The 26,570-nt window shown below is 56.5% G+C and overlaps 12 protein-coding genes across 12 annotated transcripts; 7 read left to right on the forward strand and 5 right to left on the reverse strand.

Moving 5' to 3' along the window:
• Nucleotides 1–604: 604 nt before the first annotated feature.
• LTR77_003917 (uncharacterized protein) lies at nt 605–2,734 on the forward strand (the record flags this gene model as incomplete). The annotated part of the gene is made up of 2 exons (XM_064801172.1): nt 605–1,392; nt 1,444–2,734. The coding sequence occupies 2 exons, from the start codon at nt 605–607 to the stop codon at nt 2,732–2,734; spliced, it is 2,079 nt and encodes a 692-aa protein (XP_064661123.1).
• A 1,135-nt stretch (nt 2,735–3,869) lies between these two features.
• LTR77_003918 (uncharacterized protein) lies at nt 3,870–5,369 on the forward strand (the record flags this gene model as incomplete). The annotated part of the gene is made up of 2 exons (XM_064801173.1): nt 3,870–4,977; nt 5,035–5,369. 2 exons carry the CDS (start codon nt 3,870–3,872, stop codon nt 5,367–5,369), a joined length of 1,443 nt encoding a protein of 480 aa, XP_064661124.1.
• Nucleotides 5,370–6,275: 906 nt separating this feature from the next.
• Nucleotides 6,276–7,424, reverse strand: LTR77_003919 (uncharacterized protein; the record flags this gene model as incomplete). Its single annotated transcript, XM_064801174.1, has 2 exons — nt 6,276–7,315; nt 7,382–7,424. 2 exons carry the CDS (start codon nt 7,422–7,424, stop codon nt 6,276–6,278), a joined length of 1,083 nt encoding a protein of 360 aa, XP_064661125.1.
• An 896-nt stretch (nt 7,425–8,320) lies between these two features.
• Nucleotides 8,321–9,661, reverse strand: LTR77_003920 (uncharacterized protein; the record flags this gene model as incomplete). Its single annotated transcript, XM_064801175.1, has 4 exons — nt 8,321–8,571; nt 8,622–8,751; nt 8,809–9,179; nt 9,235–9,661. 4 exons carry the CDS (start codon nt 9,659–9,661, stop codon nt 8,321–8,323), a joined length of 1,179 nt encoding a protein of 392 aa, XP_064661126.1.
• A 1,430-nt stretch (nt 9,662–11,091) lies between these two features.
• LTR77_003921 (uncharacterized protein) lies at nt 11,092–15,308 on the forward strand (the record flags this gene model as incomplete). The annotated part of the gene is made up of 2 exons (XM_064801176.1): nt 11,092–11,658; nt 11,712–15,308. The coding sequence occupies 2 exons, from the start codon at nt 11,092–11,094 to the stop codon at nt 15,306–15,308; spliced, it is 4,164 nt and encodes a 1,387-aa protein (XP_064661127.1).
• A 1,390-nt stretch (nt 15,309–16,698) lies between these two features.
• Nucleotides 16,699–17,361, forward strand: LTR77_003922 (uncharacterized protein; the record flags this gene model as incomplete). The annotated part of the gene is made up of 2 exons (XM_064801177.1): nt 16,699–16,831; nt 16,934–17,361. The coding sequence occupies 2 exons, from the start codon at nt 16,699–16,701 to the stop codon at nt 17,359–17,361; spliced, it is 561 nt and encodes a 186-aa protein (XP_064661128.1).
• A 455-nt stretch (nt 17,362–17,816) lies between these two features.
• Nucleotides 17,817–18,471, forward strand: LTR77_003923 (uncharacterized protein; the record flags this gene model as incomplete). The annotated part of the gene is made up of 2 exons (XM_064801178.1): nt 17,817–17,948; nt 18,028–18,471. The coding sequence occupies 2 exons, from the start codon at nt 17,817–17,819 to the stop codon at nt 18,469–18,471; spliced, it is 576 nt and encodes a 191-aa protein (XP_064661129.1).
• A 248-nt stretch (nt 18,472–18,719) lies between these two features.
• Nucleotides 18,720–19,232, reverse strand: LTR77_003924 (uncharacterized protein; the record flags this gene model as incomplete). Its single annotated transcript, XM_064801179.1, has 1 exon — nt 18,720–19,232. The coding sequence occupies one exon, from the start codon at nt 19,230–19,232 to the stop codon at nt 18,720–18,722; it is 513 nt and encodes a 170-aa protein (XP_064661130.1).
• A 426-nt stretch (nt 19,233–19,658) lies between these two features.
• Nucleotides 19,659–20,469, forward strand: LTR77_003925 (uncharacterized protein; the record flags this gene model as incomplete). Its single annotated transcript, XM_064801180.1, has 3 exons — nt 19,659–19,697; nt 19,755–19,767; nt 19,820–20,469. 3 exons carry the CDS (start codon nt 19,659–19,661, stop codon nt 20,467–20,469), a joined length of 702 nt encoding a protein of 233 aa, XP_064661131.1.
• A 156-nt stretch (nt 20,470–20,625) lies between these two features.
• On the reverse strand, nt 20,626–22,166 carry LTR77_003926 (uncharacterized protein; the record flags this gene model as incomplete). The annotated part of the gene is made up of 2 exons (XM_064801181.1): nt 20,626–20,968; nt 21,025–22,166. 2 exons carry the CDS (start codon nt 22,164–22,166, stop codon nt 20,626–20,628), a joined length of 1,485 nt encoding a protein of 494 aa, XP_064661132.1.
• A 585-nt stretch (nt 22,167–22,751) lies between these two features.
• On the reverse strand, nt 22,752–24,127 carry TIF1 (translation initiation factor eIF4A; the record flags this gene model as incomplete). The annotated part of the gene is made up of 4 exons (XM_064801182.1): nt 22,752–22,762; nt 22,815–23,816; nt 23,870–24,013; nt 24,094–24,127. 4 exons carry the CDS (start codon nt 24,125–24,127, stop codon nt 22,752–22,754), a joined length of 1,191 nt encoding a protein of 396 aa, XP_064661133.1.
• Nucleotides 24,128–25,088: 961 nt separating this feature from the next.
• Nucleotides 25,089–26,190, forward strand: LTR77_003928 (uncharacterized protein; the record flags this gene model as incomplete). Its single annotated transcript, XM_064801183.1, has 3 exons — nt 25,089–25,616; nt 25,674–25,813; nt 25,866–26,190. 3 exons carry the CDS (start codon nt 25,089–25,091, stop codon nt 26,188–26,190), a joined length of 993 nt encoding a protein of 330 aa, XP_064661134.1.
• Nucleotides 26,191–26,570: the final 380 nt, after the last annotated feature.

Below are 26,570 nucleotides of genomic sequence, written 5' to 3' on the forward strand. Positions count from 1 at the left end.
GCGGAGTTTCTGGACCCCGGCGCTTGCACAGCCAACAACATGCATCGGTCTGCCGCCATGGCCGCTACACTGCAAACCTGCTCAGTCCAGATCCACGAATATTGTTGTTCCATTATCGGACACTCATCATTCCGGGCATCGAGCAATTCAGGCATTTGTACCATACCGAATGCAACCCGGGTCAATCAATGCTGTGCCGCATGGGCGTCAACACGCTGCTCATTGAACAAAAATCTGGTCTGCTCTTCATGATGTCTGCTCCTACCATTTGATCGATCCTTCATTCGATATGTACTGTCTTTTCAACATTGCATTCGTTCTACACCTTTTTCCCGTCACCTTTGCACAATCAACTTTGGCGTCGCATTCATCCAGCACTGACAACTTTGCACCAAACTTTACCAACACATCGTCTATCCTTTCACCTACTATCACACAAACAACATCGCAACTCACATTGAATACTACCGCCGACACACCTGGCATTTGGAGCTCCTACTGTGCTTCCGAACCAGACTGGCCATGCACAGCATTCTGCCAACCCGGCGACCCGGCATGTGCTCAAGTAGTGAGCTCTATTGTCAGGACATGCAGCCCTTCATGGATGTCATACTCGAACGTGCGCAATGGCCTTAGCACGCCAGGACCCGCATGGTCTACTGTCCTTAGCACCATAGGTGCGGGAGGCAGGACTACCACGGCGATCGAAGTATACACTAGCTTCAGCACCGCGAGCTCTGGCTTCGGACGATGGCAAAGCAACCATATCACTCCGACGACGATCACGCCGGTATATGCCCTTGGCTCGCCGATACAGAAAGTAACAGTAACCACAATCCCCAGCGACTCAAACGCCTACACAATTACCCAGCTCACTGGACCGACACCCAACTGCAAGTTCGAGACGATGTCAGTCAAGTCATCGACAGACTGCGGTCAATGCACCATAACCGGCGGCACCGTAGACCTTTACTTCTGGCCTCTAGAGACCGCCGGTCCCTCCGATACCACGACCAGACGCTCAACCATCCTCAATGGCACGACTCTCTATTCCCCCACCGTCTACATCCACCTCCCCACCATCTACGCCTCCAACACCTGCCTCCAAGTCGGCGCCCGTCACACCGGGACTCTCCTCGCCATGCCACCGGACCAGCTCTCAACCCAAATCGACATCGGCCTTAAGCAGCCCGCGTACCGTTACGGGAAGCTGAACTACACGGATCTGCTTCGCCCGCCGCCGGCGTGGCAGTACGAGATGCAGCCGGAGTGCTATGTATTTGGGTGTCCGACGATCTATAACACGCAGTGGTTCCCGACGTTGAAAGTGCCGGAGCAGGTGAGGACGATTGATCCAGAGTGGGCTGGGTGTGGATTGGCGCTCGAAGGCTTGTAGGTGTCTGACCCAGTCCATTTGTATGGAGATTGCTGACATCTTTCGAGCTACGATCCGCCGATAGCTCTTACACCGAAGGCAGTGGAAGCCCGTGTGTCGACGTTTGCGGATCCAGACTTGCCGAAAGCATCACCCTCGTTGGCCGTGACTGGACCAGAGGCAACTTGGTATCCGAAGGCTTCCTCGTTGACCTCAGCGGAGGTTGTGGCACCGATTGATCCACTTGCTACTATTGTGAAGTCAGGCTTGAAAGCTCGCCCAACGCATCACACGAGGCACAGCACGCACTCCCTGGATAACAACGCCTCCAAGGTGAGCAATGTAGCGTCGACTTCAACCCGCATTGACAGCGATACCTCCGAGAGGACCGCGCAGAATTCGAACGCGGGTGCCTCATGGTCTCCTGATCCAGCATCTACAGCTGTGGAAAGCCATTCCCGAGCAGGTCCTCGCCCCACCGACACAACTCCTATTTCGCCGTCACGAACGACACATGGGACAGAAAATGACAGTCGGTGGACATCGCAAAGTCTACCGGACGAGATGCCTGCTCCTCATGCGATCACTTCAGACGGAGGAGTGATCATTGGTAAGCACACATTACAGCCTGGCGAAGAGAAGACGATCGGGAATGGAGCAGCTACCGCAATCGTCAGTGTATACGAAAGTGCAGGATCTACATTCGTAGTCTACAACCATACCTCAACCACCACACTCGAAGAGGCGAGCCTAGAGAGCCGGACAAACATTGCACCAACGACTAGCGATCTTGTCAGCTTGAACAGCAAAACCCAATACGTTGTCTCCGGCCAAACTCTCGCACCTAGCTCACCCATTACTCTGGAAGACAACGACGGCCCCGTCACCTTTCGCATGCTTACCGCCAGCTCAAGCACCTTCATCGCCATCGGCACGACAACTACTGTGCCTCTCATACCAACCACTTCCGACGCTGACCCGTTAGCGTTCACAAAAGCCTCGGATGGGAACTTCGTCCTCCACGGGACCACGTTGGCTGATGGGAAGCCTATCACGGTTGGGGATAGAGGCGATCGGACGACGCTGAGGATGATTAGTGTGAGCGGGAGGCCGGGGGTCGGGGTGGATGGAACGACTACGAGGATGCTTGAGCATGGTCACGTCTCGAGCAATGTTGCATCGAGCAGTGACAGCTTGCCGGAGATCACTTATGTTTCTGCCCCACCACCAGGACCAGCGTCTTCGGCGACGAGCACACCGACAACAACGACGGTGCGCTCGGGGTCCAATACGAGTGCTCCGTGGCTGGCAAGATGGTTTGCTATAGTGGTGTTGTTCTTGGTGGGCTTCGGGCCATGAACGCGAGTAATACCTCCATCATGAAGAGGAAAGGCCAGCCGCGTGCCGCAAGATATTGGACATCACCAGCTTCAACGCCAACGCATCGCCACAGATACGACCTCGGAATGTGGAGGGTGCGAAAGAATCAAGACAGTGCACCGGCCTGCAGAGCATGTTCGGGCTGTGCTCTTTCTTCTCATACACGTATTGATGGATGTGAGCCACCCTGGTGATTTGGAAATCTCTTGAGACGATGGTTCAATGGCGGCACCCTCAAATTACATATCACGTCTCGAAGCGAAGGACATATGCCTCTTCTAAGCAAGTAGTTGTCCAGGTTGTCAGCGTGGAAAAGAGGCTGTGACACAGGCGTTGAAGTCGTGTTTCGAAATACCAAACAACCACCAATCGACAGTCAGGAGTGGTTTAGCGCGATCGAATTCACACCCCTGCAGAAGCCTCGGACAAATCAGATGCACGCTCTTCAGACATCGACTCGGTGGAGCAAACCTCCCTTTCTCTCCCTTCTCCGTGATGACCTGTCGAGAAACTCCCAGCTGCCACGCCCGCATTGGCTCGAGACATGTCGCCGTCGAGATCTTGCAAACGGCTGCCGCTCTGCCAAACCCGGTCTCGAAACCGCCTTTTCCTTGGACAGCACTCCGCCCGACCACTCAGCATGGGTGTTGGCGATCTAGGAACAACCACCCGAACGGGTTCCTGCATCTTTCCTCGACGCATCCCCGTTCGTCTTCAGCTTAGTACAAGATCTGCTGAGCGCCGCCAGGGAGTCTGAAGTTCAAACGGGCAGGGCCTCGGCTCACCCGCACGCCTTGTGAAACGATGCAAGCACCACGAATGGAAGACGCAGGCCACCCATCAGTCGGTGCAGCCAGGTGGTGTGTGTCGCTGTAGCCGCGTTGCCCGTCTGCTCCACTGTCCTACCTCCTCGTCAGGAGTCGTGCGAAGGTTTGTATAACTGCAGAAAGCGTCTCGCGTTTCTCCCATCTCTTCCTCTCCCACCGATCTTTCGTCGTTTCTGCTGTTCTCAGTCGTCCAGAGCTGTGCTCTTCTTTCTCTTGCCATATCCAGCGTTGATCGCTAGTCATTCATTACAAGCAAGATGCATTTCACCACACTCCTTACCATCGCTATGGCGAGCGCCCCTGGTTGGGCTGCTTACACCTGCGAAGATGATTACATGTCTGGCGATTTCTTCGGCCAGTTCAGCTTCTGGGACGACGCTGACCCGACGAATGGTTTCGTCGATTACGTGGATCAAGGTACTGCGCAGGGTACCGGCCTCATCAACAACGATGGAGGCAAGATCTACATGGGTGTAAATCACACCGCCGTGCAGAACGAGGGACGCCAAAGCGTCCGTCTCACCAGCACCAAGTCTTACCAGTCCGGCCTTGTTATACTCGACCTCGAGCACATGCCGGGCGGCATCTGCGGCACCTGGCCGGCCTTCTGGATGGTTGGTCCCGACTGGCCAAGTCAAGGCGAGATCGACATCATCGAGGGAGTCAACGATCAATCTTCCAACGCCATGACCCTCCACACCGGTCCTGGCTGCTCGAACTCTGCCACTTCTTCCGCATTCACAGGCACCATCAAGACCGACAACTGCGACGTCAATGCCCAAGGCCAAGACAAGAACGCCGGCTGCGGCATCACGACTAGCGACACCAACACCTACGGCGCCGGCTTCAACCAAAACGGCGGCGGCGTCTACGCTACCGAATGGACAGGCAGCTCCATCGCCGTCTACTTCTTCCCCCGCAACTCCATCCCATCCGACATCAACAGCGATTCGCCCGACCCCTCGTCCTGGGGTGAGCCCATGGCCAAGTTCGAAGGCGGCTGCGATTTCTCCTCCACGTTCAAAAACCAACAGATTGTCTTCGACACCACTTTCTGCGGCGACTGGGCCGGCGCGACCTGGTCGGACAGCACATGCTCGTCCAAGGCGAATACTTGCAACGACTACGTCGCGAACAACCCGGAGGCGTTCAAGGACGCTTATTGGTCAGTGAAAGCGCTCAAGGTCTACCAGAACAACGGCGGTGAGAGCTCGCCTAGCGAGCCGGCGCCTTCTGCTGCCCCATCTACCTCTGTGCCGGCATCCCACGGTCAACCTTCTGCTACCGCCTGGGGCGCGCCATCGGCGTCCGCTCCTGGGTCTTGGGGTGCTCCTGCTCCCTCAGCAGCACCGAGCAGCAAGGCGCAGAGCTCGTTCGTCACTGTTCCTTCTGGAGGTTCGTACCATCGCGTCCCACCGCTCACAATACACGAGACTAACGCCTCATCTACAGCCCCTTACTCCTCGCCATCCGGCTGGGCGCCAGTCGTCGGCAGCAGCGGCGTCATGGTCTCTCCCGGCCCAACCTCCGCCGCCCCCGCACCAAGCTCAGCGCCTGCTGCCAGCTCCGCACCCGCCGCACCCAGCAGTCCCCCAGAAGAGTCCTGGGGCGGCTGGCCACACGCGAGCCACACATGGGGTGGCGACCAGCCATGGCAATCTGGAGGCAACTGGGGTCAGGAGCACGATACTGGACGTGGCGCGTACGTGGTCGGCGCGCCGGTGCAGAGGGGAACGAGGCATAGGCATCTGAGGATGCATAAGGCGCATAAGGCTGGGAGGCTCTGAGTGGAAGTAGTGTGACGAAGGGTGTGTATAGGGCGGCTTGGTGCTTCTTGGGACGGAGGTTGGTTATGTATGAGGATGAACTGACGCTTTGAGTAAATCTACGTGCGCACGGTTTTCCATCCTACTCCAGGCGCCGGATTGCATTGGATGGCGATGTAGCGGCACGATGTTCGTTGCAGGATCGTACGATGTGTACGTCGACGGTGACACCGAGCTCTCCCAATATTGAGTACGCGCTTCTCTGCGAACGAAGGTCAACGGCTTTTGCATGCCCTCCCGGCCCTCCAGATCCACACCAGCATCTTCCAAGTCCAATATGCCTCTGGTACTTCGCTTTCGGTACACACCACCGCTGGTCCAGCAGCCCAAAAAAACCGAACTGATAGTCGCCTAGTCCTCGTATCGCCCATCACCATCACCAGCACGTGACACGAGTGTTTGCTGGGCGACACCAATGCCTCCAGTCTAAAACAAGCAGTCAAAATCCAGTACAGAATACAGGGCAAAGTAGTATTTGAACAAAACCCCTATACAAACAGTACAAAACTCAGCCGTCTCGCTCGTCTCATCGAACATCCATGCACATCATGCAAACGCTAGAAAAAACCAAAACATCAACATCACGGGAGTTCAGGGTTTGCTGTTGACCAACCCTTTCCCTTTTCCTCCAAAAGCACGCTATGCAAAGTGTGGCCAATTCGAAAAGTACCGTATCGCCTCGCCGCCGCCGCCGCCGCCGCAAGCGTCTGCTCGGGTCAAGGCCACCAGTTCATCCGCCTATAACTCTCAATCACCTCCTGCACCTCCTCCTTCGATATCTTCTCGTGCAGCGGCCTGTCATCCCCAACATTAGCATTAGCACCCACACCCCCATTCCCAACCTCAGATCGAAGAGAAAAAGCCAGCTCACCTAAACCCCACCACCCCCTCAAACCGCCCCCCATCCACGCTCAAATCCGCATCCCGCAGCAACTCCTTCTCCATAAACGGACTCAACGGACTCCCGTTATCCCGCACACCCGCCGCTTCCTGCAGGTCCGCCCAGTCGTCCAGCGTGTCGTCGTTCACGTCATCGACTACATGCTCCAGATTCATCTTCGCGAAGGCGTTGACGAGAGTATTCTGGAAGCCTGTTTCGATGTTGAAGATCTGTCGGATTATCGCGGCCATGGAACCTTGCGAGGTCGCGCCGCGGTCGACGACGTTGAAGACGATGCGGTCGGTGGGGCCGGAGTGGCCGGAGGGGAGACGGTCGTTTTTGGAACGCCATTCGGCCGCCATCCAGAGTGCCCGCGAGGTGTCTTCGACGTGGAGGGTGTTTGTCCGTAGTTCGCTGCTCCACAGCCACTTCATCGTCTCCTTCGGCTCGCGGCTCTGATACACCCTCGCCAGCGCCAACTGCGTCCCTAGCCAGCGTCCCGCGTACGGTCCATATACATGCGGGAGTCTCAACACCACCAACCGTAGCCCGGGGATTTTCGCCAGATCCTCTTCGGCCTGTAACTTCCACTTCGCCTGCTTCGTGTGCGGCTTACTCGTCTTATCCGTCTCCTTCTGCGGGCTCCGCGAGGGATTATACACTTGTCCCGTACTGCACTCGACAAACGCCTTGACCCCCCTCTTCGCCGCTTCCTTCCCCACGGTCAAGCTCAACTGGTACGAGCGGAGTTTGTACACTTCATCTTCCTGCGAGAACCGCGTCTCACCCCCGCAGTTGAACACATAATCAAACTGCCGCTGTGCGCCAGAAGCGGTTGGTGGAAGATCGAAGATGCGAGCCTGCGAGGCTTCGCGCGAGGCGTCGGCTTGTAGGAAGTTGGGGGAGCAGGCGGGTTCGTGTTCGGGGGCGAGGGAGGCGAGTTGCGGGAGCTGCTTGTCGATGACGCGGAGCGTGGACGCGAGGGCGTGCGTGTGGATGTGGGTTGCGAGGAAGCGGCCGATGTATCCTTTCGAATTCTGTCAATGGCTTGCTACGCGGGAAGATGTAGTGGTGTTGTGGTGGGGAGACGTACCCAACCCTCCGATAATCAGCACCGAAGGCTTCTCCTCCGCCATCTCAGTGCGAGCGCTCCCTAGCTACCGTGTTGCGCTCAAAAGCAGGACGTGAGGTCGGTTGGATATATCGTCCGCAACAGCGGGGCTATCTCGCTTCCTTCTCCCAACGACCGAAGTATCGCCAACAAGAAACCGGTAGGGACAGACTAATATCGCCGGGTAGGCGAGAGCGACAGTGAGCGTGAGTGAGCGATGTGGTCAAGATATGTACAAGTGCCTTATGGAATCAAGAAACCAAGTCCAGAGGATGCAACAAAGTAGAACTACCGGCGCGGTGCGGCTTCCCCTCCGCTCCCACCAAATCATCGCAGGTCGTTCATGCACTCCCCTATGCAGGAACCCATGCACTACTGCAACGTGAGATTGAACGGCATTAGCACATGCACAAGTCGCATATGACGAATGCCGATGGAAGAGTACATGTAAGGTAGCAATCGAACAATGGTCCACGACCCACATCCCGCTCGCGGTGCGTACCTTGTTGTACTGTACTATGTAGAGACTTTCGGCGCGAGCGGTGGTGGTTGGGTTAGAGTTTTCCGAGGGGCTTTGTTCTCGAAGATCTGACGGGGTGAGGTGTGGTTGAATGCGGGATCTCCTGTACCTTGCATATGCTTCAGGTTTGGGCGTGCAGGTGGGCGGCTCGCTTGCGCAGAACGATTGTAGAAGCGGGTGTGTGTGCAATCGAGATGAAACAAGTAAGCACTCTAGTCTGTGAGAAGTACTCGCATTAATCATCAGTACATCCACGCTGTGCATACCACCTACCAAACACCATCGCTTCCCATCTTCTACCCTCTGAACATGCTCCCTTGATACACTCAACTTGCCAGTCCCAAGCGCCTGCGCTCAAATATCCCCTCACAACCATGTACAGTCTCCCCACCACTTTGCCATCACTCAATCTCCACCCCACAGAACAGACATCCCAAAGCCTTCGTCAGCTTCTTCCCATCTGGGAGGAACATAGCAATCTCCGTCGTATCTGCGGGCACAAGTTTCGGATCGTTTGGAGTGCCCATGACGAATACTTCAGCGCGGTAGTCGTTTTTCTCCGCTACAGCGATAGCTGAGGATTGTGTGGAGGATTTGGTGCTGGTGGAGACGGAGTTTGATTTGGCCTTTTTGGATTTCTTCTTCTCGCTGGCTTCGGTAGTGTTAGTATAATAGATGGTAAGTTGGAAGGATGAGACTCACCAGCTTCCTCCACCGCCGCCTCAGCGATGCATTTGACGTGCAACCACTTCCGACACTCCTTATTCCCGCACTGAACGATCATTTCGTCCGGGTTCTGCGGTGCTGAGTCCACGCATATCTGCCGTAGTTTCTGCTCGAACATTTAGAACTTCGTCCTGATCGCTAAACTCACCCAAGTCCGACTCACCGAAAACGTCTTTGTGTTCGCGTAATCAAACGTCTGCCGCCAGAAATACTGCTCCTCGTTCATTAACGAACTCTCGTCGTCCTTTTCGTTCCAGAACATCACCTCCACGCTTCCGTTCACGGACATCGCATCAATGATGTCCATCTGGTTGGTGGGGATGAGCTCATTCTTTCCATGGTAGGCTTTGCGACCGCCAGGTAAGTCTTCAGGCCGGTTCAGCCATGCGACGCGGAGGTAGACGTGTTCCGAGTCGAGCGCACGGACTTCGAGCACCTTGCCCTTCCATTGTGCTCCAACGTCAATTTTGGCCTCTTCCGAGTCGTCGTGCTTGACGAGAATGACTTGGCCGACTGCCATAGATTCCGAGCCGACTGAGAAACATCGTCAGTGGTGTGCCTTGTAATCGGGGAGCATAGGTATTCATACCAGTGAACTTCTTATACCGCCTAAGCGAGTCCCAGCTATTCTTCGGCTTCACCTCATACTGCACATTCAACCTATCTTCGTACAGGTCCGTCTGCGCGGGTTGTGGTTCGCCTGACTGTCTCTTCCTCTTCTTTGAGAGTGCTGTGGTCGCGACGCTGAACGGTCTCTCGCTCTTATCAAGCCACTCCTTCAGTCTCTGCCTGTCGTCGTCTGAGAGGTCTAAGGGCTGCGAGGGTGATTTGGCTGTTGCTGCTGATGCCTTGTTGCTTCGTGGTGTGCTTGCTGGCTCGGCTTTGGCTCTGGGAACTTTCTTCCCTGTTTGTGCCTTGTTGCTTTGTGGTGGGCTCGTCGATTGGGATACAGTTTTATGGGTTGTCAACGGTGCTGCGGCAGGTTTCCGGACGCTGGTTTGTTTTGTGCGCGCCATGGTGGGGAAGTTTTTGCATATGGTGGTGGAGGCAGTCGAGGGAGTACGAGCGCGCTTTTCGTTTCGGCGCAAAGGCTGGTGGACGCGGTGGGAGAAGGTGGCTCGGCCGGGCGCTGTCTTGCTCCAAGGTGCTAATCGCCTTTACACGTGAGAGTGTGTGTCAGAGACAGCTCTCAACCCATTCACTGGATTTGCCTGGGTTGCACGAGCCGCAGCAGCTCATAAGGACGTGACAACGCGGAAGTGAAGTGAAGTCCACGCGCTGAAGCGCGTTTGACTCAAAGCCCGTCTGGGGAAGGTCTTGGCAGAGGAGACAGCAGACCGAGGCCGCGGGAGTTTGAACACCAAAACTACCTACACCGGCAGTATGAAAGTTCTTCTGTTTGCACGAGGGACAACAGTTGCAATTTGATGGTGTGCCGGCTGGTTGGATAGGTTCGCAACACGATGATAGCACACCTGAGAATGAGGACGAGCAAACAAGCCCATGGGCCAACGCTCAGGTATCAACCAACGATGCGCAGGCCAGATTTCGATGAATGTTTGTGAGCCCTTTGACGGTGCTGCGCAGTTCACATGAGATGCACATGAAGGAGAGTGATCTTGGGGACGAGCCTCTACCGGTGCCTAATTGACTGAGAGCAGGCGACTTTGCACCTGCCAATCTACTCTGCGTATCAACTCCGCCGAGCGCGCGAGCGAGAGCGAGCCCTCGGAGGTGGCATCAAGCTCTGAGATCTTCCATGTGTAGCGTCGTCAGCAGGGACTGGGCCAGGCGTTCCGGCGCGTGGCGGATGCGAAGGTTGTCCGCACATGTGGTCGTGAAGAAATCGAAATCATTCCCAATGGCCTTGTCAGACGCTCCACCGCCTCGCTGACAGATCTCAATGGACGTCACAGCAGCCCCTATCCATTCCATGAATCGTCCATCGCTCGATTGACCGTTGAAGAGCAATCTGGTGGTGAGACAGAAGAGTGGAATATAGCATTTGCTTGGCTTCAGCTTCGTCATTGCCGCTGCTTCGCGGAGATCGATCGTCACGAGCCGCAGCAGCAGCCAAACCAATATTTCCTCCAAGGCCTGGGCCTCCGTCTTTCGCTACTGACCACTCGTCCTTTTGCCTCCCCCATAGACTGTCCAGTCGTCTCTTGTACATTCACTTTTGCATCTGTTATACCCCCATTCACCACCCACGCCAGACGACGTCGTCCAACCACGCACAGAGTGCTGCGCCCCGATTGACTGCTGAGAAGAGGAGGACGACGCGGCTATCCGCTCTGGGGCCAGGAACGTTGTGCCACAGGTGTTACTAGAGAAGCCCAGCAAAGATGCCTCGCAATCGAGGTACGTTCAAGAAGAAGCTAAACTCAGGGCCGCTCCCGACGAGCCCATCCCTTGCGTCGCCCTTCCACGGCACGTGAAGGACACCATGGCTGACAAGCATTTCCCAATAGTATTGTCGTTTATGTCGACATTCGGCGGTCCGCGATCTCCTACCACTGCAGACCCCGAAAAGACAACAACAGCCTCGACGGACAACCTGGCAGCTGGCAGACGACCGGCCGACATCGACACGGCCACCCCTCAAGCCTCAGCCGCAAAACTAGATGGTGCAGGCCAGCAATCACCAGGCTCCCCCGCCGGCACCCCATCAAGAGCACGAGGAGATTCGAGGCCGCCTCGACCCATGAGCATGATACAGACGTACAACCCGCCTCAGGTGGAGGTCGCCCAGGACACCCCGCCCGAACTCGCGCCCATCTTCAGCTTTTTGAACAGCCACAGTAATAAGCTATACTTGGAGGGCTATTTTTTGAAGCTCCACGATCTGGACGCCAGAGGGAGGCCGAGCCTAGAGAGGAATTGGGTGGAATGTTTTGCTCAGCTCACTGGAACGGTGCTGTCATTGTGGGATGCGACTGCCTTGGACGTGGCTGCGGCGGATGATTCGGTTATACCGACTTTCATCAATCTGAGCGATGCTTCGATTAAGATGGTGAGCTTATAACCATCTCTGAGGTAAATCGCACAATAGCTAACAAGTACTAGATCGAGAACCTTCCTATGAGCGGATATCAGGGAGGAAATCTCCAGAACGTACTCAGCATCTCAACTGCGGCCAACAACCGCTACCTCTTGCACTTCAACAACCTCGCCTCCCTCACACAATGGACGGCAGCCATCAGGCTCGCAATGTTCGAGCATTCTTCACTGCAGGAAGCATACACCGGCTCACTCATAGCCGGCAAAGGACGGTATCTAAACAACATCAAGCAGATCATGTTTCGAACACAGTTCGCTCACGAAGATTGGGCTCGTGTCAGGTTTGGCGCAGGAACGCCGTGGAGAAGATGTTGGTGTGTCATCAATCCGCCAGACGAGAAAGAGTACAGCAAAGCACACAAGCTGTCCAAGAAGTCATCAGCATACGATCGCGGAGAGAAGAGACTGCCAACGGGTGATATCAAGTTCTACGACACGAGGAAGGTCACGAAGAAGACGAGGCCGATTGCTACGGTCACGGATGCCTACGCAGCATACGCCATCTATCCTCAGTCGAAGCCACTGATCGATCAGTCGACTCTGGTCAAGCTTGAAGGGCAAGTCACCATGCATATGTCTCCTGAGAGCACCACTGAAGGCTTCGTCTTCGTCATGCCAGAGGTGCACGCAGCAGTGACTGGCTTCGAGATGATGCTTCGGTGGCTCTTCCCAGTCTACGACACTTTTGCGCTTTACGGACGGCCTACCAAGCTCATTGCGGATACCTTGGACCAGCGTGGGCTCATGTTCGCCATGCCAAGCAATCGTCGATATGGCTACCTTGACAATTTGGATGTGTCGAGTCTGATTCACACCAAGGGCAGCCACGCGTGGAGCGAGAGGAAGTGGAGGTTCGAAATGAAGAAGATGACCGCTTCACGTGTATCGCAAGGCATAGATGGTCCGCCAGCCAGCCGACAGACTAGCCGTCGTAATACAACGAGCAGAACGTCGGTGACACCGATGGGCGTCCGCTTTGGAGATGATGAGAATGCGCACTCTACACCAGGGTCTCGATCTCAGTCGCCCGGAGGACCGCCCAATGGCGCTCCACTTCCACGCACCGATTCTGCGCCGCCGAGCGCATACTCAAGCCCGCACAAGCGTTCAATGTCGGAGGCGCTCGGCTACAAGAAGTATCAGACGGAGACGCCATCCCGACTGTCGTACGAAGCCACAAGACCGGCTGAAGACGACTTGCCACCTCCACCTCCTGCACATGGCGGTATGCTCGCTGCGCCATCTTATGGTCCTGCATCAGCATCTACCAGTCGCACTAAGCTTGAGCGGATAGAGTCCGGAGCTGAAGTGCCGACCATGCGAACGCTGGACAATCAAGTGGTGCCGAACCGAGCAGCCGACCCAATGTTGCAGCCACCGGCGCCTGTGGGTGCTCCCCCAGCGTTCGTCCACTCGCCCAACGCCCGTCCAGGCCACAGGCCTACGGCGGCTCCCGAGCTGCGTAGAGCGCACTCGAATGTCGATGCCGCCACCCTGTACCAGATGCAAGAGGCCTCGCGCCGCGACGGCACGCCCGACAGCCGCACTCCCGACGAAGAGACCTGGAACGGTGACGTGCAGCAGCGCCAACAATACACGGTAGCGTCTCAACCATACACAAACGCGAGTCTCGAGGTGCCTGCTGATCGCTCGCAAGGCATAGTAAACAGGAAGCAACGCGACCCAAGACAGCGCCTGAGCACGATCCCCGGGTCGCCGTATGTGGGTGATGATTCGCAGACGTTTGAGTCGCCGGTGCAGATGGCGGCGCCGGCTTTGGATGGGGTGCATGAGGTTCCGCCGGCTGATGAGAGGGGTGAAACGTCGTCTGGTGAGGATGGGAGACCGGGGCCTCCGGTACCGCTACACTCGAGCCGTAGTATTGCGAGGAAGCCGGTGCCCAAATCGCTGCCTATTCCTCCGATGCCGTCTGAGCAGGCCATGTCCGACCCTAGCTCGCCTGAATCTCCTGTTAATGACGAGAGCTGGGCGGGCGGGCTGATCGACGAAGAAGCGCTTGAGCGAGTTTTGAATCAGCCTGACGGCCGCAGCGCTACCATGACGACCGTTTCTTCTGTGCCGGACTACGCGAGCACGATCAGCAACCACTCGGCGAAAGGACCGATACAGTCCTTCGAGCGTCCACGAGCTGGCAAACTGAAAACTGTCGGTGACCCTGGCATTCCCGCGGTTGACCCGCGTTCTGGAGGTGCCGGTAGGCTCGACACCTGGGAGGCGGATCAGGCTGCTCAGTCGAGCGAGATTCCTGGCGTTGACTTTGGGCCGACGTATGCTTACAAGCCTAGCTCTCGGCCCGGGACCAGCGGCACGATGACTCCGGGCGACATGGCGTACAAGAGGCGTTCGCGGTCGGCAGATCGTCTTGCTAGTATGATGAGTGGCGCGCTTGGAGCCAGCCCGCGGCCAAGTCCGAGCGAGGGCAAACGGCTTTCGTATTTCGGCAGTGGTGAGAGGACCACGCCTAGTTCGGGACGAATGACGCCTGAGTTTGGAGCTGCTGGAGAACGGTCGAGCATGGCGTGGCAAGCGGGCGCCTCGCCTGGACGTCTCACGCCCGACTTTGACACCGCAGGCAACCGATCAAGCATGGTCTGGCAACCCTCAACATCTCCCGGCCCAGGCCAACTCCACCGCAGTAGGACCAGCGTCACCCCAGAAGAATGGGTCCATCAACGCGCCGCAATGGCACAACAACAACCCCAATACGTCGCTCCCCAACGCAAAGGCCTCCCTAACCTCTTCCACGGCCGCTCCAACAGCGCCCAAGGCCAGCGCAACCGCCTCACCAAAACTCCACCACCCGGCCGTACCTTATCCGGCGACTGGACCCAGCAAGCCAGACGCACACCCACCCCCGACCGCCCTGCCTCACGCGGTCCGAGCGCCCACCTCGACATGGGAGGGCACAACCTGTCCGCGAGAGAGCAGATGCAAGTCTCCCGCGCCACCGGCACCCCATTACTCAACTTGCCTGCAAAGCAGCAACACCCGGAGCAACCGGGTATGCTCGCCTACGTCGCGGCAAGGGAGAGGGACAAGGCTGCGTCGAGAGAGGGCAGGAATAGCGCCGCGGTGCAACAGGCTATTCTGGAACGGCAGCAGGGGCGGCTGCGGGCGGAGGCGGACGCGCAGGCGGCGAGGGAGGCGGACGCGCAGCAGGTTTATCAGGTGCAGGTGTTGGCGCATCAGCAGAGGATGATGATGATGCAGGCGCAGTGGCAGCAGCAGCAGCAACAGCAGGGAATGCAGTGGAACCAGGGTGTGGTCGCGCAGAACGGGATGGTGGATCCGGGGATGCAGCAATATGCCGGTAATGTCACCGCGAGGCCAGGCGTGCAGCAGCGGAACTCGTGGCAAGCGCCTGGGGCGTACTCGCCTGGACCTCAACAACAGTGGGCGGGTCAGGGGATGGGAGGGCAAGGGCAGGTCTACTCGCCTGGACAGCCGACGAGTCCTGGGTCACATGGGTTTTATACGCCTAGTCAGGGTTTCACGCCGGGTGGACAGCAGCAGGTGTATCAGCAGCCGTATGGGGCGGCGTATTTTGGGCAGGGGGGACAGGGGCAGCAGAGGAGGGGTTGAGCGTGCGTTGTATTGGGGAAGATGAGTAGATTAGACTGGATGGTAGTAGGATGAGTATATGGAAAACGTGGACCGTGGCCTGCGCTGGCACTTTTTCGTCTGTCTGGCCAAGGAATGCTTTTCAATGCGTCTCTGGTCTCTCGGGTCCCCTATGCTTTCGCCGTCGTTGGCAAGGGGCAAGCAAAACTTCATCAGCGGCTGCAACTGAAGATAGGTCAGCCTATCCTATTTACTGCCCATGAACCTGCACCGTCCGAGTCCAAGTTGGCTTTTTCACCCATCCAGCTGTGCGTCGGGCACGTCTGCACGCTGTACAACGGGTACTTGGCTGAGGTTGATGAGGCCTTGAGGAACCAGCGCATTGGCGAGACGGAGAGAGAGTGTGTCCGCATGGACAAGGCCTCAACAAGCTGCACAAGGAGCTGGGGACCAATGCAACTCGCACCGGCACGCACATCGGCACACCACTTCGTCGTCCTCGCTCGGTGCAGGACTTCCAGAGCCTTGCGTTGGACATGGAGAACAAGAAGGGGCTGCGTGTCTTGATCTTTGCACTTCCACAACCTTCTCTCTTGACACGCAACAGCACGTCAGCAGCACGCGCCTTTGCGCTCGTAGAGCATTCCCTTCTTCAACACCTTTGTCAGCATGATTTCTAGCAACGAAGTGCCCTACCACAACATCACCACACGCTCACAGCACGCGGGCAAAGCCATGGCGGCGTACTCCGAGCCACCGCAATCCATGCGCCGGACGGATCTGTCGAAGGACGAGCTGTACGACTTCCCGGAGGAGTGCATGGGAGTCCCACCGCTCGGATACCACAGCAAGGTGTCTTTCTGCGTGCCGTATTCAACGAACGAGCGCATTTCAGCAGCGATCTCATCAAGCGATGATGGCATGCGATTGAAGTGTGGATGAAGAGTGAATTGACGTCGACAAGATACATCTGACATTTACCCCCATCACCATAGCGTTGGATTTCAGCTCTGACGCCACCGTCGCAGGAAGCCGTATGGGCGCTTTTCGCCCGTGCCAGCATGCACCAGCTGGTAGGCGCTCTTCGATGGGGCTGATCTGATCCGCTCAGGGCTACGATCGTGGCTCGAACAGAAAGGCTCCAGGCTTTGAGAGCACGTTCGAGACGAAGGGGAGACTGTTGATCAGATGGTTTGCTACTCCGCCTAGGACAAATCCAATCCCGTCCTTGGTAAGCGGATAGGAACAATGGAAAATCCGCCTTCTCCGGTCTGCTGGAAGCTTCGAGTCGCAACCCATGTTTGACGGTCTAGAAATGAGACAATGCGATGGAGAGTCTCTTAAGCTTCGACGGCCTCACGGTCGTGATGAGATTCTCCTGTAGGAAACACCATTGGGACCGCGCATGGCAATGCTGGGAGCACGACCGAAACTCCGCTACGTCCACGAATGGGACGGACGGACTTTCCACTACCGTCCTATTCCGCCACAAGGGCCTGCTAATAAGGAGGACCTGCTCAACGCCATACCGTGCATCGGAACACGTAAGTTCACTCTCTTGAATTGCCGCAGGAGAAATTGCTGCAAGAGAGCACATGCGCTAACTGGGCCTGAGGGAGAACAGGCCGGCTGCATATCCTGCCTAGCCGTCTCCTTCCCTCTCGGCGACGAACATGGCAGCCATTTCCTCGCCCACATCTCCGCCCTCGTCTGCATAGGCAAGAACAGGCGCTGCACAATGCTAGCTACCGAAACCGAATGCCATCAGCTCCGCGATAAAGTCTTGCAACGTCTGCTTGACTACGAACTGCGGCATGACTGGAACCTGGACCGCGCGGTGGCGAGGAAGGGGTTGGAAATGTGCTGTCCGCGCGCTACGGACAAAGCGGTCGGTGACGATGGGCGCGTGTTGCGGTTCACGGGGACGTACGTCGTACAGGCTGTCAGGAAGTTCCTGGGTTGTAGGGAGAGTCGGTGGTTTTGGCTGAGGGATGAGCCGGTGGCTGATACGCGGGCGGAGGGCTTTGTGATCGATTTGAGGGACCGGAGCGCGCGGATGATTGGGTATGATTAGGAGAGGACTGGGGATGGGATACCGCCGCGGGAGATGGAGGGGTTTAAGAAGGTGGAGAAGGGGAGAAGGGGGGGCGAGTGGTTGGTGAAGGTTTGTCGACACGGGAAGGAGTGTAAAGGATCTGCCTACAACGATAGTGGTGGGGAATGAGGGTGTCGAGGGGGTGCATGGTATTGTGACGGTTCCGGGGGTTCTACGCATTGCGACGAGGTGAAGAGGCAGGGTAAGTCGAAGTCAGCAACTTACCGAACGGCGTGTCGCAAACATTCTAGTCAAGCCTATTTCGATCGAACACGAGACAATGGACAAACACTTCACAGCCTACAGCGCTTCCGCGAGAAGACTCTTGAGCGGCCTGCGTAGAGACAATGCAAAGGACGTCTCTCAAGGATGTACGACAACAGGGACTTCGTTGAAGTGCTGTTACGAGCACATCGCCAGTATTGCTCGTCGCCATGTTGACAGCGCCGCCGAAGTTGAGATACGTTGCCGAAGGCGACGGTAAAGTCTTCAGGTACAGAGCGGCAGGGCCAGACGAAGTGAGTGGCGCAGAGACGGATCTAGAGACGATACCGTATGTTGGAACAGTGAGTGACCATCCTCAACCAAAGCCTCCAGAGATTCCGACCCCCGTGGCGCAGGCCGGTTGCATATCTTGCGTTGCAGTCTACTTCCCAGTCGGCGATGGACCTGGATCGGAACATCGCTCGCCAGGGCCTGGTGATGGCCTGTCCGCGAGCAACGGAGCAGATGACTGCCGACGATGGGACCAGGTACTACTGGCCTGGGCTCTCCGTCATTAAGGCCGTCAGGAAGTTCCTCGGCTGTCGTGAAAGTCGCTGGTTCTGGCTAAGAGATGAGCCTGTTGCGTACGATCAGGCGGAGGGTTTGGTGGTGGATCTCAGGGATGGTTCGTACGAGCTGCTTCCGGCGAACAGGGCGAGGGCATTGATCGAGGTTCCGGCGCCAGAGTTGCCGGGTTATGAGGTCGTGGTGAAGCGGCCGGTATGTCAGGAGTGGTATGTTACGCTGTGTCGGCATGTGGATGAGGGGGAGAGCGAGTGTACGAGGTCTACGTACAGCAGTAACAACGGGGAGAGATCTGGTTGATACTGGGACGGTATCGTCGAGCGCAGAAGCTTCAGAAGTACGTCAGCTAGGTATCGAGTTGTCAAGACTTGTAAAGGTATAATCAAGTTGACCGTGGATGAGGACATCTCAGCCGCCATCCAGTCGAGCTGACAGCCGACAGCTCACGACACCTTGGCTTCGTTAATCACCATGCATTCTTCACGATAGCCAGATCAGTGTCAATCACAATCACGATGTCGTCTCAACCGGTAATCACTGCCCATCGCCTACGAGGCCTGTCGGTCTGAATGTGTAACTCTGGCCACAGTCAGAGTTCTCTCAGCGACGATCTTCATCACATTGATTGCCGTCAGGCTATCGGCATCGGCTACGCCGAGCCAGACCAGAACACGATCAGCACCCTTGTAGATCTCGTCCATCAACTGGACTTGACGAGCTCTCTCGTCGGGGTCAGACTGGTCTATGCAGAGGGCGTCTATCCAGAGCGTAATACCCTGGGTAGGATGCCTCCGCTGCCGCAAGAACCGCCATAGATTCTCCCGGACGTAGAGAGGCTGGGCGTTCAAGCGGATGGGAAACTGAGGTTGTTCTGGTCCCCAGGCATAGCTCACAGCCTCAGAAGCCACAGGTCGGGTCTTGTCACGATGGTCTGGTAGCAGGACGGTGCGAAGTCGACAGGATACTGGATCTCCTGGCTGCCCAGGCTGTAGGTCGAGAAGCCTGAAGCCATCTGGTCCCAGACGTCTCGGTAGCGGTTCGTAGTGACCTTGAACGTCCATGGCCAACTGGATCTTCGGCCATTTTGCACCGCGTGCGTACGCCTTGAAATGATGTGTTGTGACCTGGGTTGTTGACAGAGGGTCGAAAGAAGGAACTCAGCCTTGCTGCCCGGGACGTAAAGCAGCAACGGGGAAAGGTCGGGTTGATGGTGCCGCCTCTTTCACATGTCCAACCAATGCTCTGCCGTATCCCAAGCCGTCCAGTGTCGAGGAACTTAAATGGCAGCCAAAGAAAGACATATGAAGTCGAGGTTGTTCTTAGATCCGGATTAGCCGACGACCTGTGCCAGTTTGGGCGAGCTTTGGTCCGCCGGTGTCGCTCCGGCAATTGAGTAGGGCATATGAGACGAAGCAGTATACAATGGCTTCAACTCCAGACCTCGCAGGTCGTTTATTAGCAAGGCATTTTGAAGTCAATCGTCCAACATGGCCACCTTAGCATCCATTAGAAGTAACTGCCGCAAGGTGAGTCCAATTCCTCACTCAACCTGCAACAACAACACTGACTAAAGCGAACAACAGGTGATATGCATTGGTATACCAACCATACTCAACCCTTGGAGGATCAACAACTGATGAAGATGCAGGCCGCAACTACGCCGACCACGTCACAGAACTTAATAATCAACGCCCCAAACAACCCTTCTTCTTCCTCAAACCCTCCTCCTCCATCCTCCTCCCCAGCGAAGGCCCCGTCCTGCGCCCTTCAGGCGTGACGCTACACTTCGAAATCGAGCTCGGCCTCGTCATCGGCAAAACCGTGCGCGACTTGAAAGAATCCGACGCCAGCTGGCAGGACGCCATCTCCCACTACCTCCTCTGCATCGACATGACCGGGCGCAACGTCCAGAACGAGGCGAAGAAGAAGGGGTATCCGTGGAGTATTGCTAAAGGGTTCGATACGTTTTTGCCGCTGGCGGGGCCGATTGCGAAGGAGAAGATTAAGGATCCGCATGATGTGGAACTGTGGTTGAGTGTGAATGGGGATGTCAAGCAGCAGGATTCGACGGAGTTGATGCTGTTTCAGATTCCGAGGCAGTTAAGCGATATTAGCAAGGTGATGACGTTGGAGCAAGGGGATATCGTCTTGACGGGGACGCCGAAGGGGGTGGGCCCCGTAGTGACGGGGGATGTTATGGAGGCGGGGATGAGGATTGGGGGAAAGGAGGTTGAGGAGGCGAAGATGAGGGTGGAGGTCAAGGATCGGGGTGGTGATTATGAGTATGCTGAGACTTGAGTCCTGAGTGGACTGGTCGAAAGCTATGAGTACAGGCTATGAATACAGATGCTGGGTATCTATGCGCAATTCAGCCATCGTCTGTCGTATGGTTACAAGCAATTCATCCTCAAGCAAAGCCGACACTTCCTTTCCACACATCTGTCGTCAACACATTCAATCATCTTGCGGAATCGTCCTTCTCGGCTGCGGCCTGCTCACTCCCGGATCACTCTTCCTACTCCTCCCAACGACCTGCCCATAGTTGCCAGATGAGCTGAACACTTGTGCCCTCGCGCGTCTACCGAGTCCCGTGTCAGATACAGCCTTCTGCTTAGGTTCGTCTTCGTCCTCCACCTTGACCGCCATCTGGGTCTGCCTCTGGCCCCTCGTCTGCCTGGTTCCGCCTCCTTCCACGATTAGGTCCGCTTCGTCCCCTCGGAGCGTTGGAAAGAGGCTGCGTCGTTTGGCACCGGTCGTCTGCGTCCCGGCCTCAGCCTGAGCTGGAAGCTTCCTTGATCTACCGGGGCTGAATGTCAGCATACGCTCACTCGAGGGATGAAGAGCAAGTCTCACCCGTCTTCCTCAGCCTCCGGACTCGAACTCTGAACGACCTCATACCATCCCCTCCCAGACCTGACAACGGCCTTCCCACCCACCTCCTGCTTCGCTTTCTTGCTCGGCGGCGGCACACTCACATCAGACGAGCGTTGGCGCTTGCCTCGTCCAAGACTCTCAGACTCCCCAATCGCCACAATATCCCGATCCGCGCCTCCACCACCCCACTTGTGCGATTTACGGACACCCGGCGTGAGCGGAGCTTTGGGCACGGGGCCTTTCTTCTTCGGCTTCTTGGGTGGTGCTCGCGCCTTCCTCGCAGGAGCGGCTTCCTTCTTCGGTGCTGCTAAAGCTTTTGGGAGGCCGAACTGCGAGATGCCCGTCTGGACAATATCCCGATCCGCACCACCACCAGACCAGCGATGTGACTTGGTTTTGACACTGGCGGCAGGCGCAGGTGCAGGCGCAGCACCATCCTCCTCCTCCTCCACATCGTCCTGAGTAGCAGTCGTGGGCCTCGCACTATCCCTCTTCTCCGCAGCCTTCGTCTCCAACCCCTCGACCGCCTTCCTCAGATCCCCTACCACCCGCTGCATCTTTCCCAAACTCTCCTCCAACAACCTCATCCCACTCCCCTCACTCTCGACCCGCTTCGTCAACCCCACCAACTGCTCCTTAATCAGACTCACCTGTTCATGATTGACCTTCCTCCCGACGGCTTCGAGACCTTTCTCATACTTGCGCAACCCCTCCTCCACTTCGGCGATTCGGCGGAGGAGAGCCTTGTCCTTTTGCAGAGTCTGCTCGCGCTCGACGTCCGCCACGCGGTCGGCGCGCTGGATGGAGGCGAGTTGGATGGTCAGGGCTTCGGAGTCTGCTTCAACGTTGTCGATCTTGTTGGTGAAGGTCTGCTCCATGGCGTCGACACGTTTCTCTAGGCCAGAATCCTTGTCCTGGAGGGTTTTCACCTGCTGCGTGAGGGAGGTGATTTCGCCACTGGCAATGGATTTTGCCGCTGTTTCGGCGCTCTTGATGCGGTCGGCGTGGGTTTGGTGTGAATTTTCGAGATCCTGCATGCGTTTGAGGAGGTGGCCGTTTTCGCGTTTCAGTTGGTGGGCCCAGAGGAGTGAGGTTGGTGATGAGGGGCGTGGCGGTGCCATTCTTTCTATAAGCCTCGCGGCATTTAGCGTGTTTAGCTCGCGGCCTGCTCAATCGGCCAGTTTTAGGGTGAGATGTGAATTCCCGTCCAGTGGTATATTTGATGTCGGAATGAACCTGGAAGTGTGGAATATGAGTGTGAAAAGGGATGGAGAATTGGAGATGAGGTGAGGTCGCAGAACGTGTCCGTGCATCGCGCCTTCCTCACGAGAACACAACAAGGAGACGTGGGACAGATCATTTTCAACCAATTTCCATAAAACCTACGGACCCAATCTGAATGCAGTCTAAGCATAAACATTTTCATTGCAAGAAGCACGCGCCTGGGACCTGATCTAGGAAACAGAAACATCACTGTGCCGGGGAAAAAGCAGTCGCTGCCAACTCCCCTGCCCTGCAGATGCTCATCATCACCAGCCATAGCGCACTGCTCGCGTTCGATCGCCAGCGGTACACCTCAGTGCCGGTTCTCAATAACTTTCGGTAGTGATTTGTGCCCTCTCCGACAGCAGAAGTGCCCGAAGGCGATGCAGAGCTTCGGGAACTGCCAGTCGAGAGGACGGATGTGTGTTTGTCGGGTGTTGCGCTTAGATGAGATCTGAAGTTTGTTAGCACAATGTCTTGCTTGTCATAGTCAGACTTCGACTTACCAGCCACGTTCATGGGCATCTCCTCAATCTGGGTGCTGTAGAACTGCTCAATCTCACGCATCATGCGAACATCATCGGCGGTGACGAAGTTGATGGCCACACCCTTACGTCCGAATCGGCCGCCACGTCCGATGCGGTGGATGTAGTTCTCGCGGTTGGCCGGGAGGTCGTAGTTGATGACGAGCGAGACTTGCTGGACATCGATGCCGCGAGCGAGGAGGTCGGTAGCGATGAGGACACGAGACGAGCCGGAGCGGAACTCCTTCATAATCACGTCACGCTGGCCCTGGTCCATGTCGCCGTGCATGGCAGAGACGGTGAAGTCGCGGGCGGTGAGCTTGTCGGTGAGCCAGTCGACCTTTCTGCGCGTGTTGCAGAAGATGACGGCTTGGGTGATGGTGACGGTCTCGTACAGATCGCTAAGCGTGTCGAGCTTCCATTCCTCCTTCTCGACGGCGATGTAGAACTGTTTGATACCTTCGAGGGTGAGCTCATCCTTCTTGACGAGAATGCGGACCGGGTCGCGCATGAACTTGGTGGTGACCTCAAGCACGTCCTGAGGCATGGTGGCTGAGAGCAAGACGACCTGGGTGGACTGAGGTAGAAGCTGGAAGATGTCGTAGATCTGCTCGGTGAAACCGCGAGACAACATCTCATCGGCCTCGTCGAGAACGAACATCTTCATGCTGTCGGTGCGGAGGACACGGCGCTGGATCATATCCGCGACACGGCCGGGCGTGCCAACCACCACCTGTGGGCCATCCTGGAGGGCCTTCATGTCGTCTCTTACGCTGGTACCACCGATGCAGGCGTGGCACTCGATGTTCATGAAGTCGCCAATAGCCACCACGACCTTCTGGATCTGCTGCGCCAATTCACGGGTCGGTGCGAGGATGAGGGCCTGGCATGCCTTGATGTTCGGGTCGATCTTCTGGAGAACGGAGACGGAGAAGGTGGCGGTCTTGCCGGTGCCAGACTGGGCCTGAGCGATGACGTCGCTACCTGTGAAAAATGTGAGGACGTGCGCACGTGAAAGCGCCGAGGGGTGGGCATACCCTTGATGACTGGCATGATGGCGCGCTGCTGGATCGCAGACGGGCGCTCAAAACCGTAGGCGTAGACTCCGCGCAGGAGCTCGGCCTTGAGATTCATCGCATCGAAGCTGTCGGTGGTCTCATCGTAGTTGGACTCGATCTGGGCTGTAGGTGGCGCGAGTGTCAGCTGCCGCTCACGAGATCCTCCTCTCTTCCACTAGCGATGTACGAAGAGGGTGTCTTACTGGCATCGATGTCCTCAAGTCCTTTGTCGGCCATGATTGCGGTGTTGGGTCACTGCTCACACGCGGTGCGCTGTGAGCGGGTGGAAAGTTTGGTGGAGGTGAAGAGCGGTGGAGATCCTCGCTGGATTCCGCCGGTCGGTCGCTTTGGGTGTACAAGAAACTAGATACCGAACCCTCGTAGTTGAGAGTCGTGTGGTTCTAGTTGTGGTTTGGTGTCTTTGGTTTGTGGTGTGTGTGAAGTTGGTCGTGGTGCGAAGAGGTCGGCTGTGTTAAATCGCAGAAATCTTTTTAAGCGGTGGTCTGTGCTGCGCCACCTGATGCGGGCCAACCGAACACAAGCCAAATACTCTCACATTCACCCTCGACTCATCTCCTACTGAAAGCATGTGATTCGCTGGACTCGACCTCACCATTTCCTGGACGATGACTCCTCACGGCAGTCCAATCGAGGCGAGGCTGAGAGGTAGTCCTGCTACGGAGGAGCCAGTCACGAAGAGGCGAAAGACGGGCACGAACGGGACTCATCTAGAGAGCACGGAGAACAGCACCCTCGTCCGGAGACATCCTCTTGGAGTCAGGCCGGCTGGAAATGCGCTGACCTCAAATACAAACGCAAAGAGCTGTTGCGGAATATTCGCCCGCTTCCCGGACGAGCTCTTACTGCACTTCCTAGAGATCCTCCAGGTTCCGCATCTGCTCAGGCTTGGGAGTACATGCAGAGCCCTCCATGCTTTCACAAGAAGCGAGGAGCTGTGGCGGACGCTGTTCGTAGAGTAAGTATACAATTTGATCTTCCAAGCCTCAGCAGCAAGCTGAGCAACGGTAGGTCTCCTCCTTTTCATTTCACATGGCGAGGGACATGGCGTTCTACGTATCTCTCGCAGCCACAAGCACAAGAGCCCCGTGTCAACTGCTCGTCTGTGTTTTCAGATGTGCTGCACCGCCCATTCTACTGCGCCCACGTGCCTTTGGCGCCTTATGCTCGGAACATTCCTATGGAGAACGAGATATCACGCCTCGAAGATCTTTCGGCGGAAGACTTCGCATCAGACTGGGTGAACAGGCCCTTCATTTTGACGAAACCAGTCAAGCATTGGCCAGTCTACAGATCATGGTCCACGGAACGCCTCCAGCAGAAGTACGGGGACGCCGCTTTTCGCGCAGAGTCCGTGGATTGGCCGCTCAAGACCTATCTCGAGTACATGAACAACAGCCATGACGAGTCGCCCCTCTACCTCTTCGATCGAGCATTCGTGGAGAAGATGGGCTTGACAGTGTCGTCCTCACCAGACGTAAAAGCTGACTACTGGCCGCCTACCTGCTTCGGTTCAGACCTTTTCTCTGTGCTGGGTGATCACCGACCGGACCATAGGTGGCTGATTGTCGGCCCTGAGCGCAGCGGCAGCACGTTTCACAAGGACCCAAATGCCACAAGTGCTTGGAATGCGGTGGTTAAAGGCAGCAAGTACTGGATTATGTTTCCTTCTTCGTCATCACTTCCTCCGCCGCCTGGGGTGTATGTCGTATGTATTACCGTGACCTACCGCTTGAGAGAGTAACAATACTCATACGTGACACAGTCAGAAGACCAAAGCGAGGTCACAAGCCCGCTAAGCATTGCAGAATGGTTGCTCGGCTTCCATGCAGAGGCTAGAGCCACGCCAGGCTGCGTAGAAGGCATCTGTGGTGAGGGTGAAGTACTGCATGTGCCCTCCGGCTGGTAAGCTCTTTACCAAGTGCATGTACGCCATCTCAGTGCTAATCGGCTCCAGGTATCACCTCGTCCTCAACCTCGAACCCAGCATCGCAATCACCCAAAACTTCGTCCCACGGAAACGAGTAGGAGCCGTGCTGCATTTTCTGCGAGATCAGAAACAATCTATCTCCGGCTTTAGCGATGATGTTGAGAATCCGTATGGCCTGTTCGCTGAGAATCTAGCGGCATCAGATCCGGAACTGCTTGAGGAAGGGTTGAAGGAACTGGAGCGGCTCACGAATGTAGCGAATGGTAAGGGCAAGTGGGAGGCGCTGAAGGAGGAGGAGGAGGGTGGATTTTCTTTTGGATTTGGGGGAGAGGATGAGGAGGACGGTGTGTAGGGCCAGATCGGGTGAGTAGAAGAGAGCTCTTGTGGGATAGCAACAGGGGGCTGGAAGCGTTAGGAGTCTTCAGAAGACCATTCCGAATTCGACGTTGATTACATTTGCTCCATATATGTATATTTCAATGTCTCCTTAGTCCGAGCGACTCGTTTCGTTGGAGTCTCAATAGTAACTTATGCCCCTGCTGCCACGTGCAAAGTTGATAGAATCCTGAGGCCCGATGACGCTCGCCGAGCACCGTAGCAGCTTCCACCTGCTCTTGGAGCTGCCTTCTTCACCATACCATTCGCACTACATCCTACGAGCCGACACACCACAATTGGCGATACTTGGTGAAAGAGCACAGCGTCGAGCACCAGCTGCAGCATTTCCGACCA

The sequence above is a fragment of the Saxophila tyrrhenica genome (genome assembly GCF_035928015.1).
Source record: "Saxophila tyrrhenica strain CCFEE 5935 chromosome Unknown scaffold_5, whole genome shotgun sequence".
Lineage (NCBI taxonomy): Eukaryota > Fungi > Ascomycota > Dothideomycetes > Mycosphaerellales > Extremaceae > Saxophila > Saxophila tyrrhenica.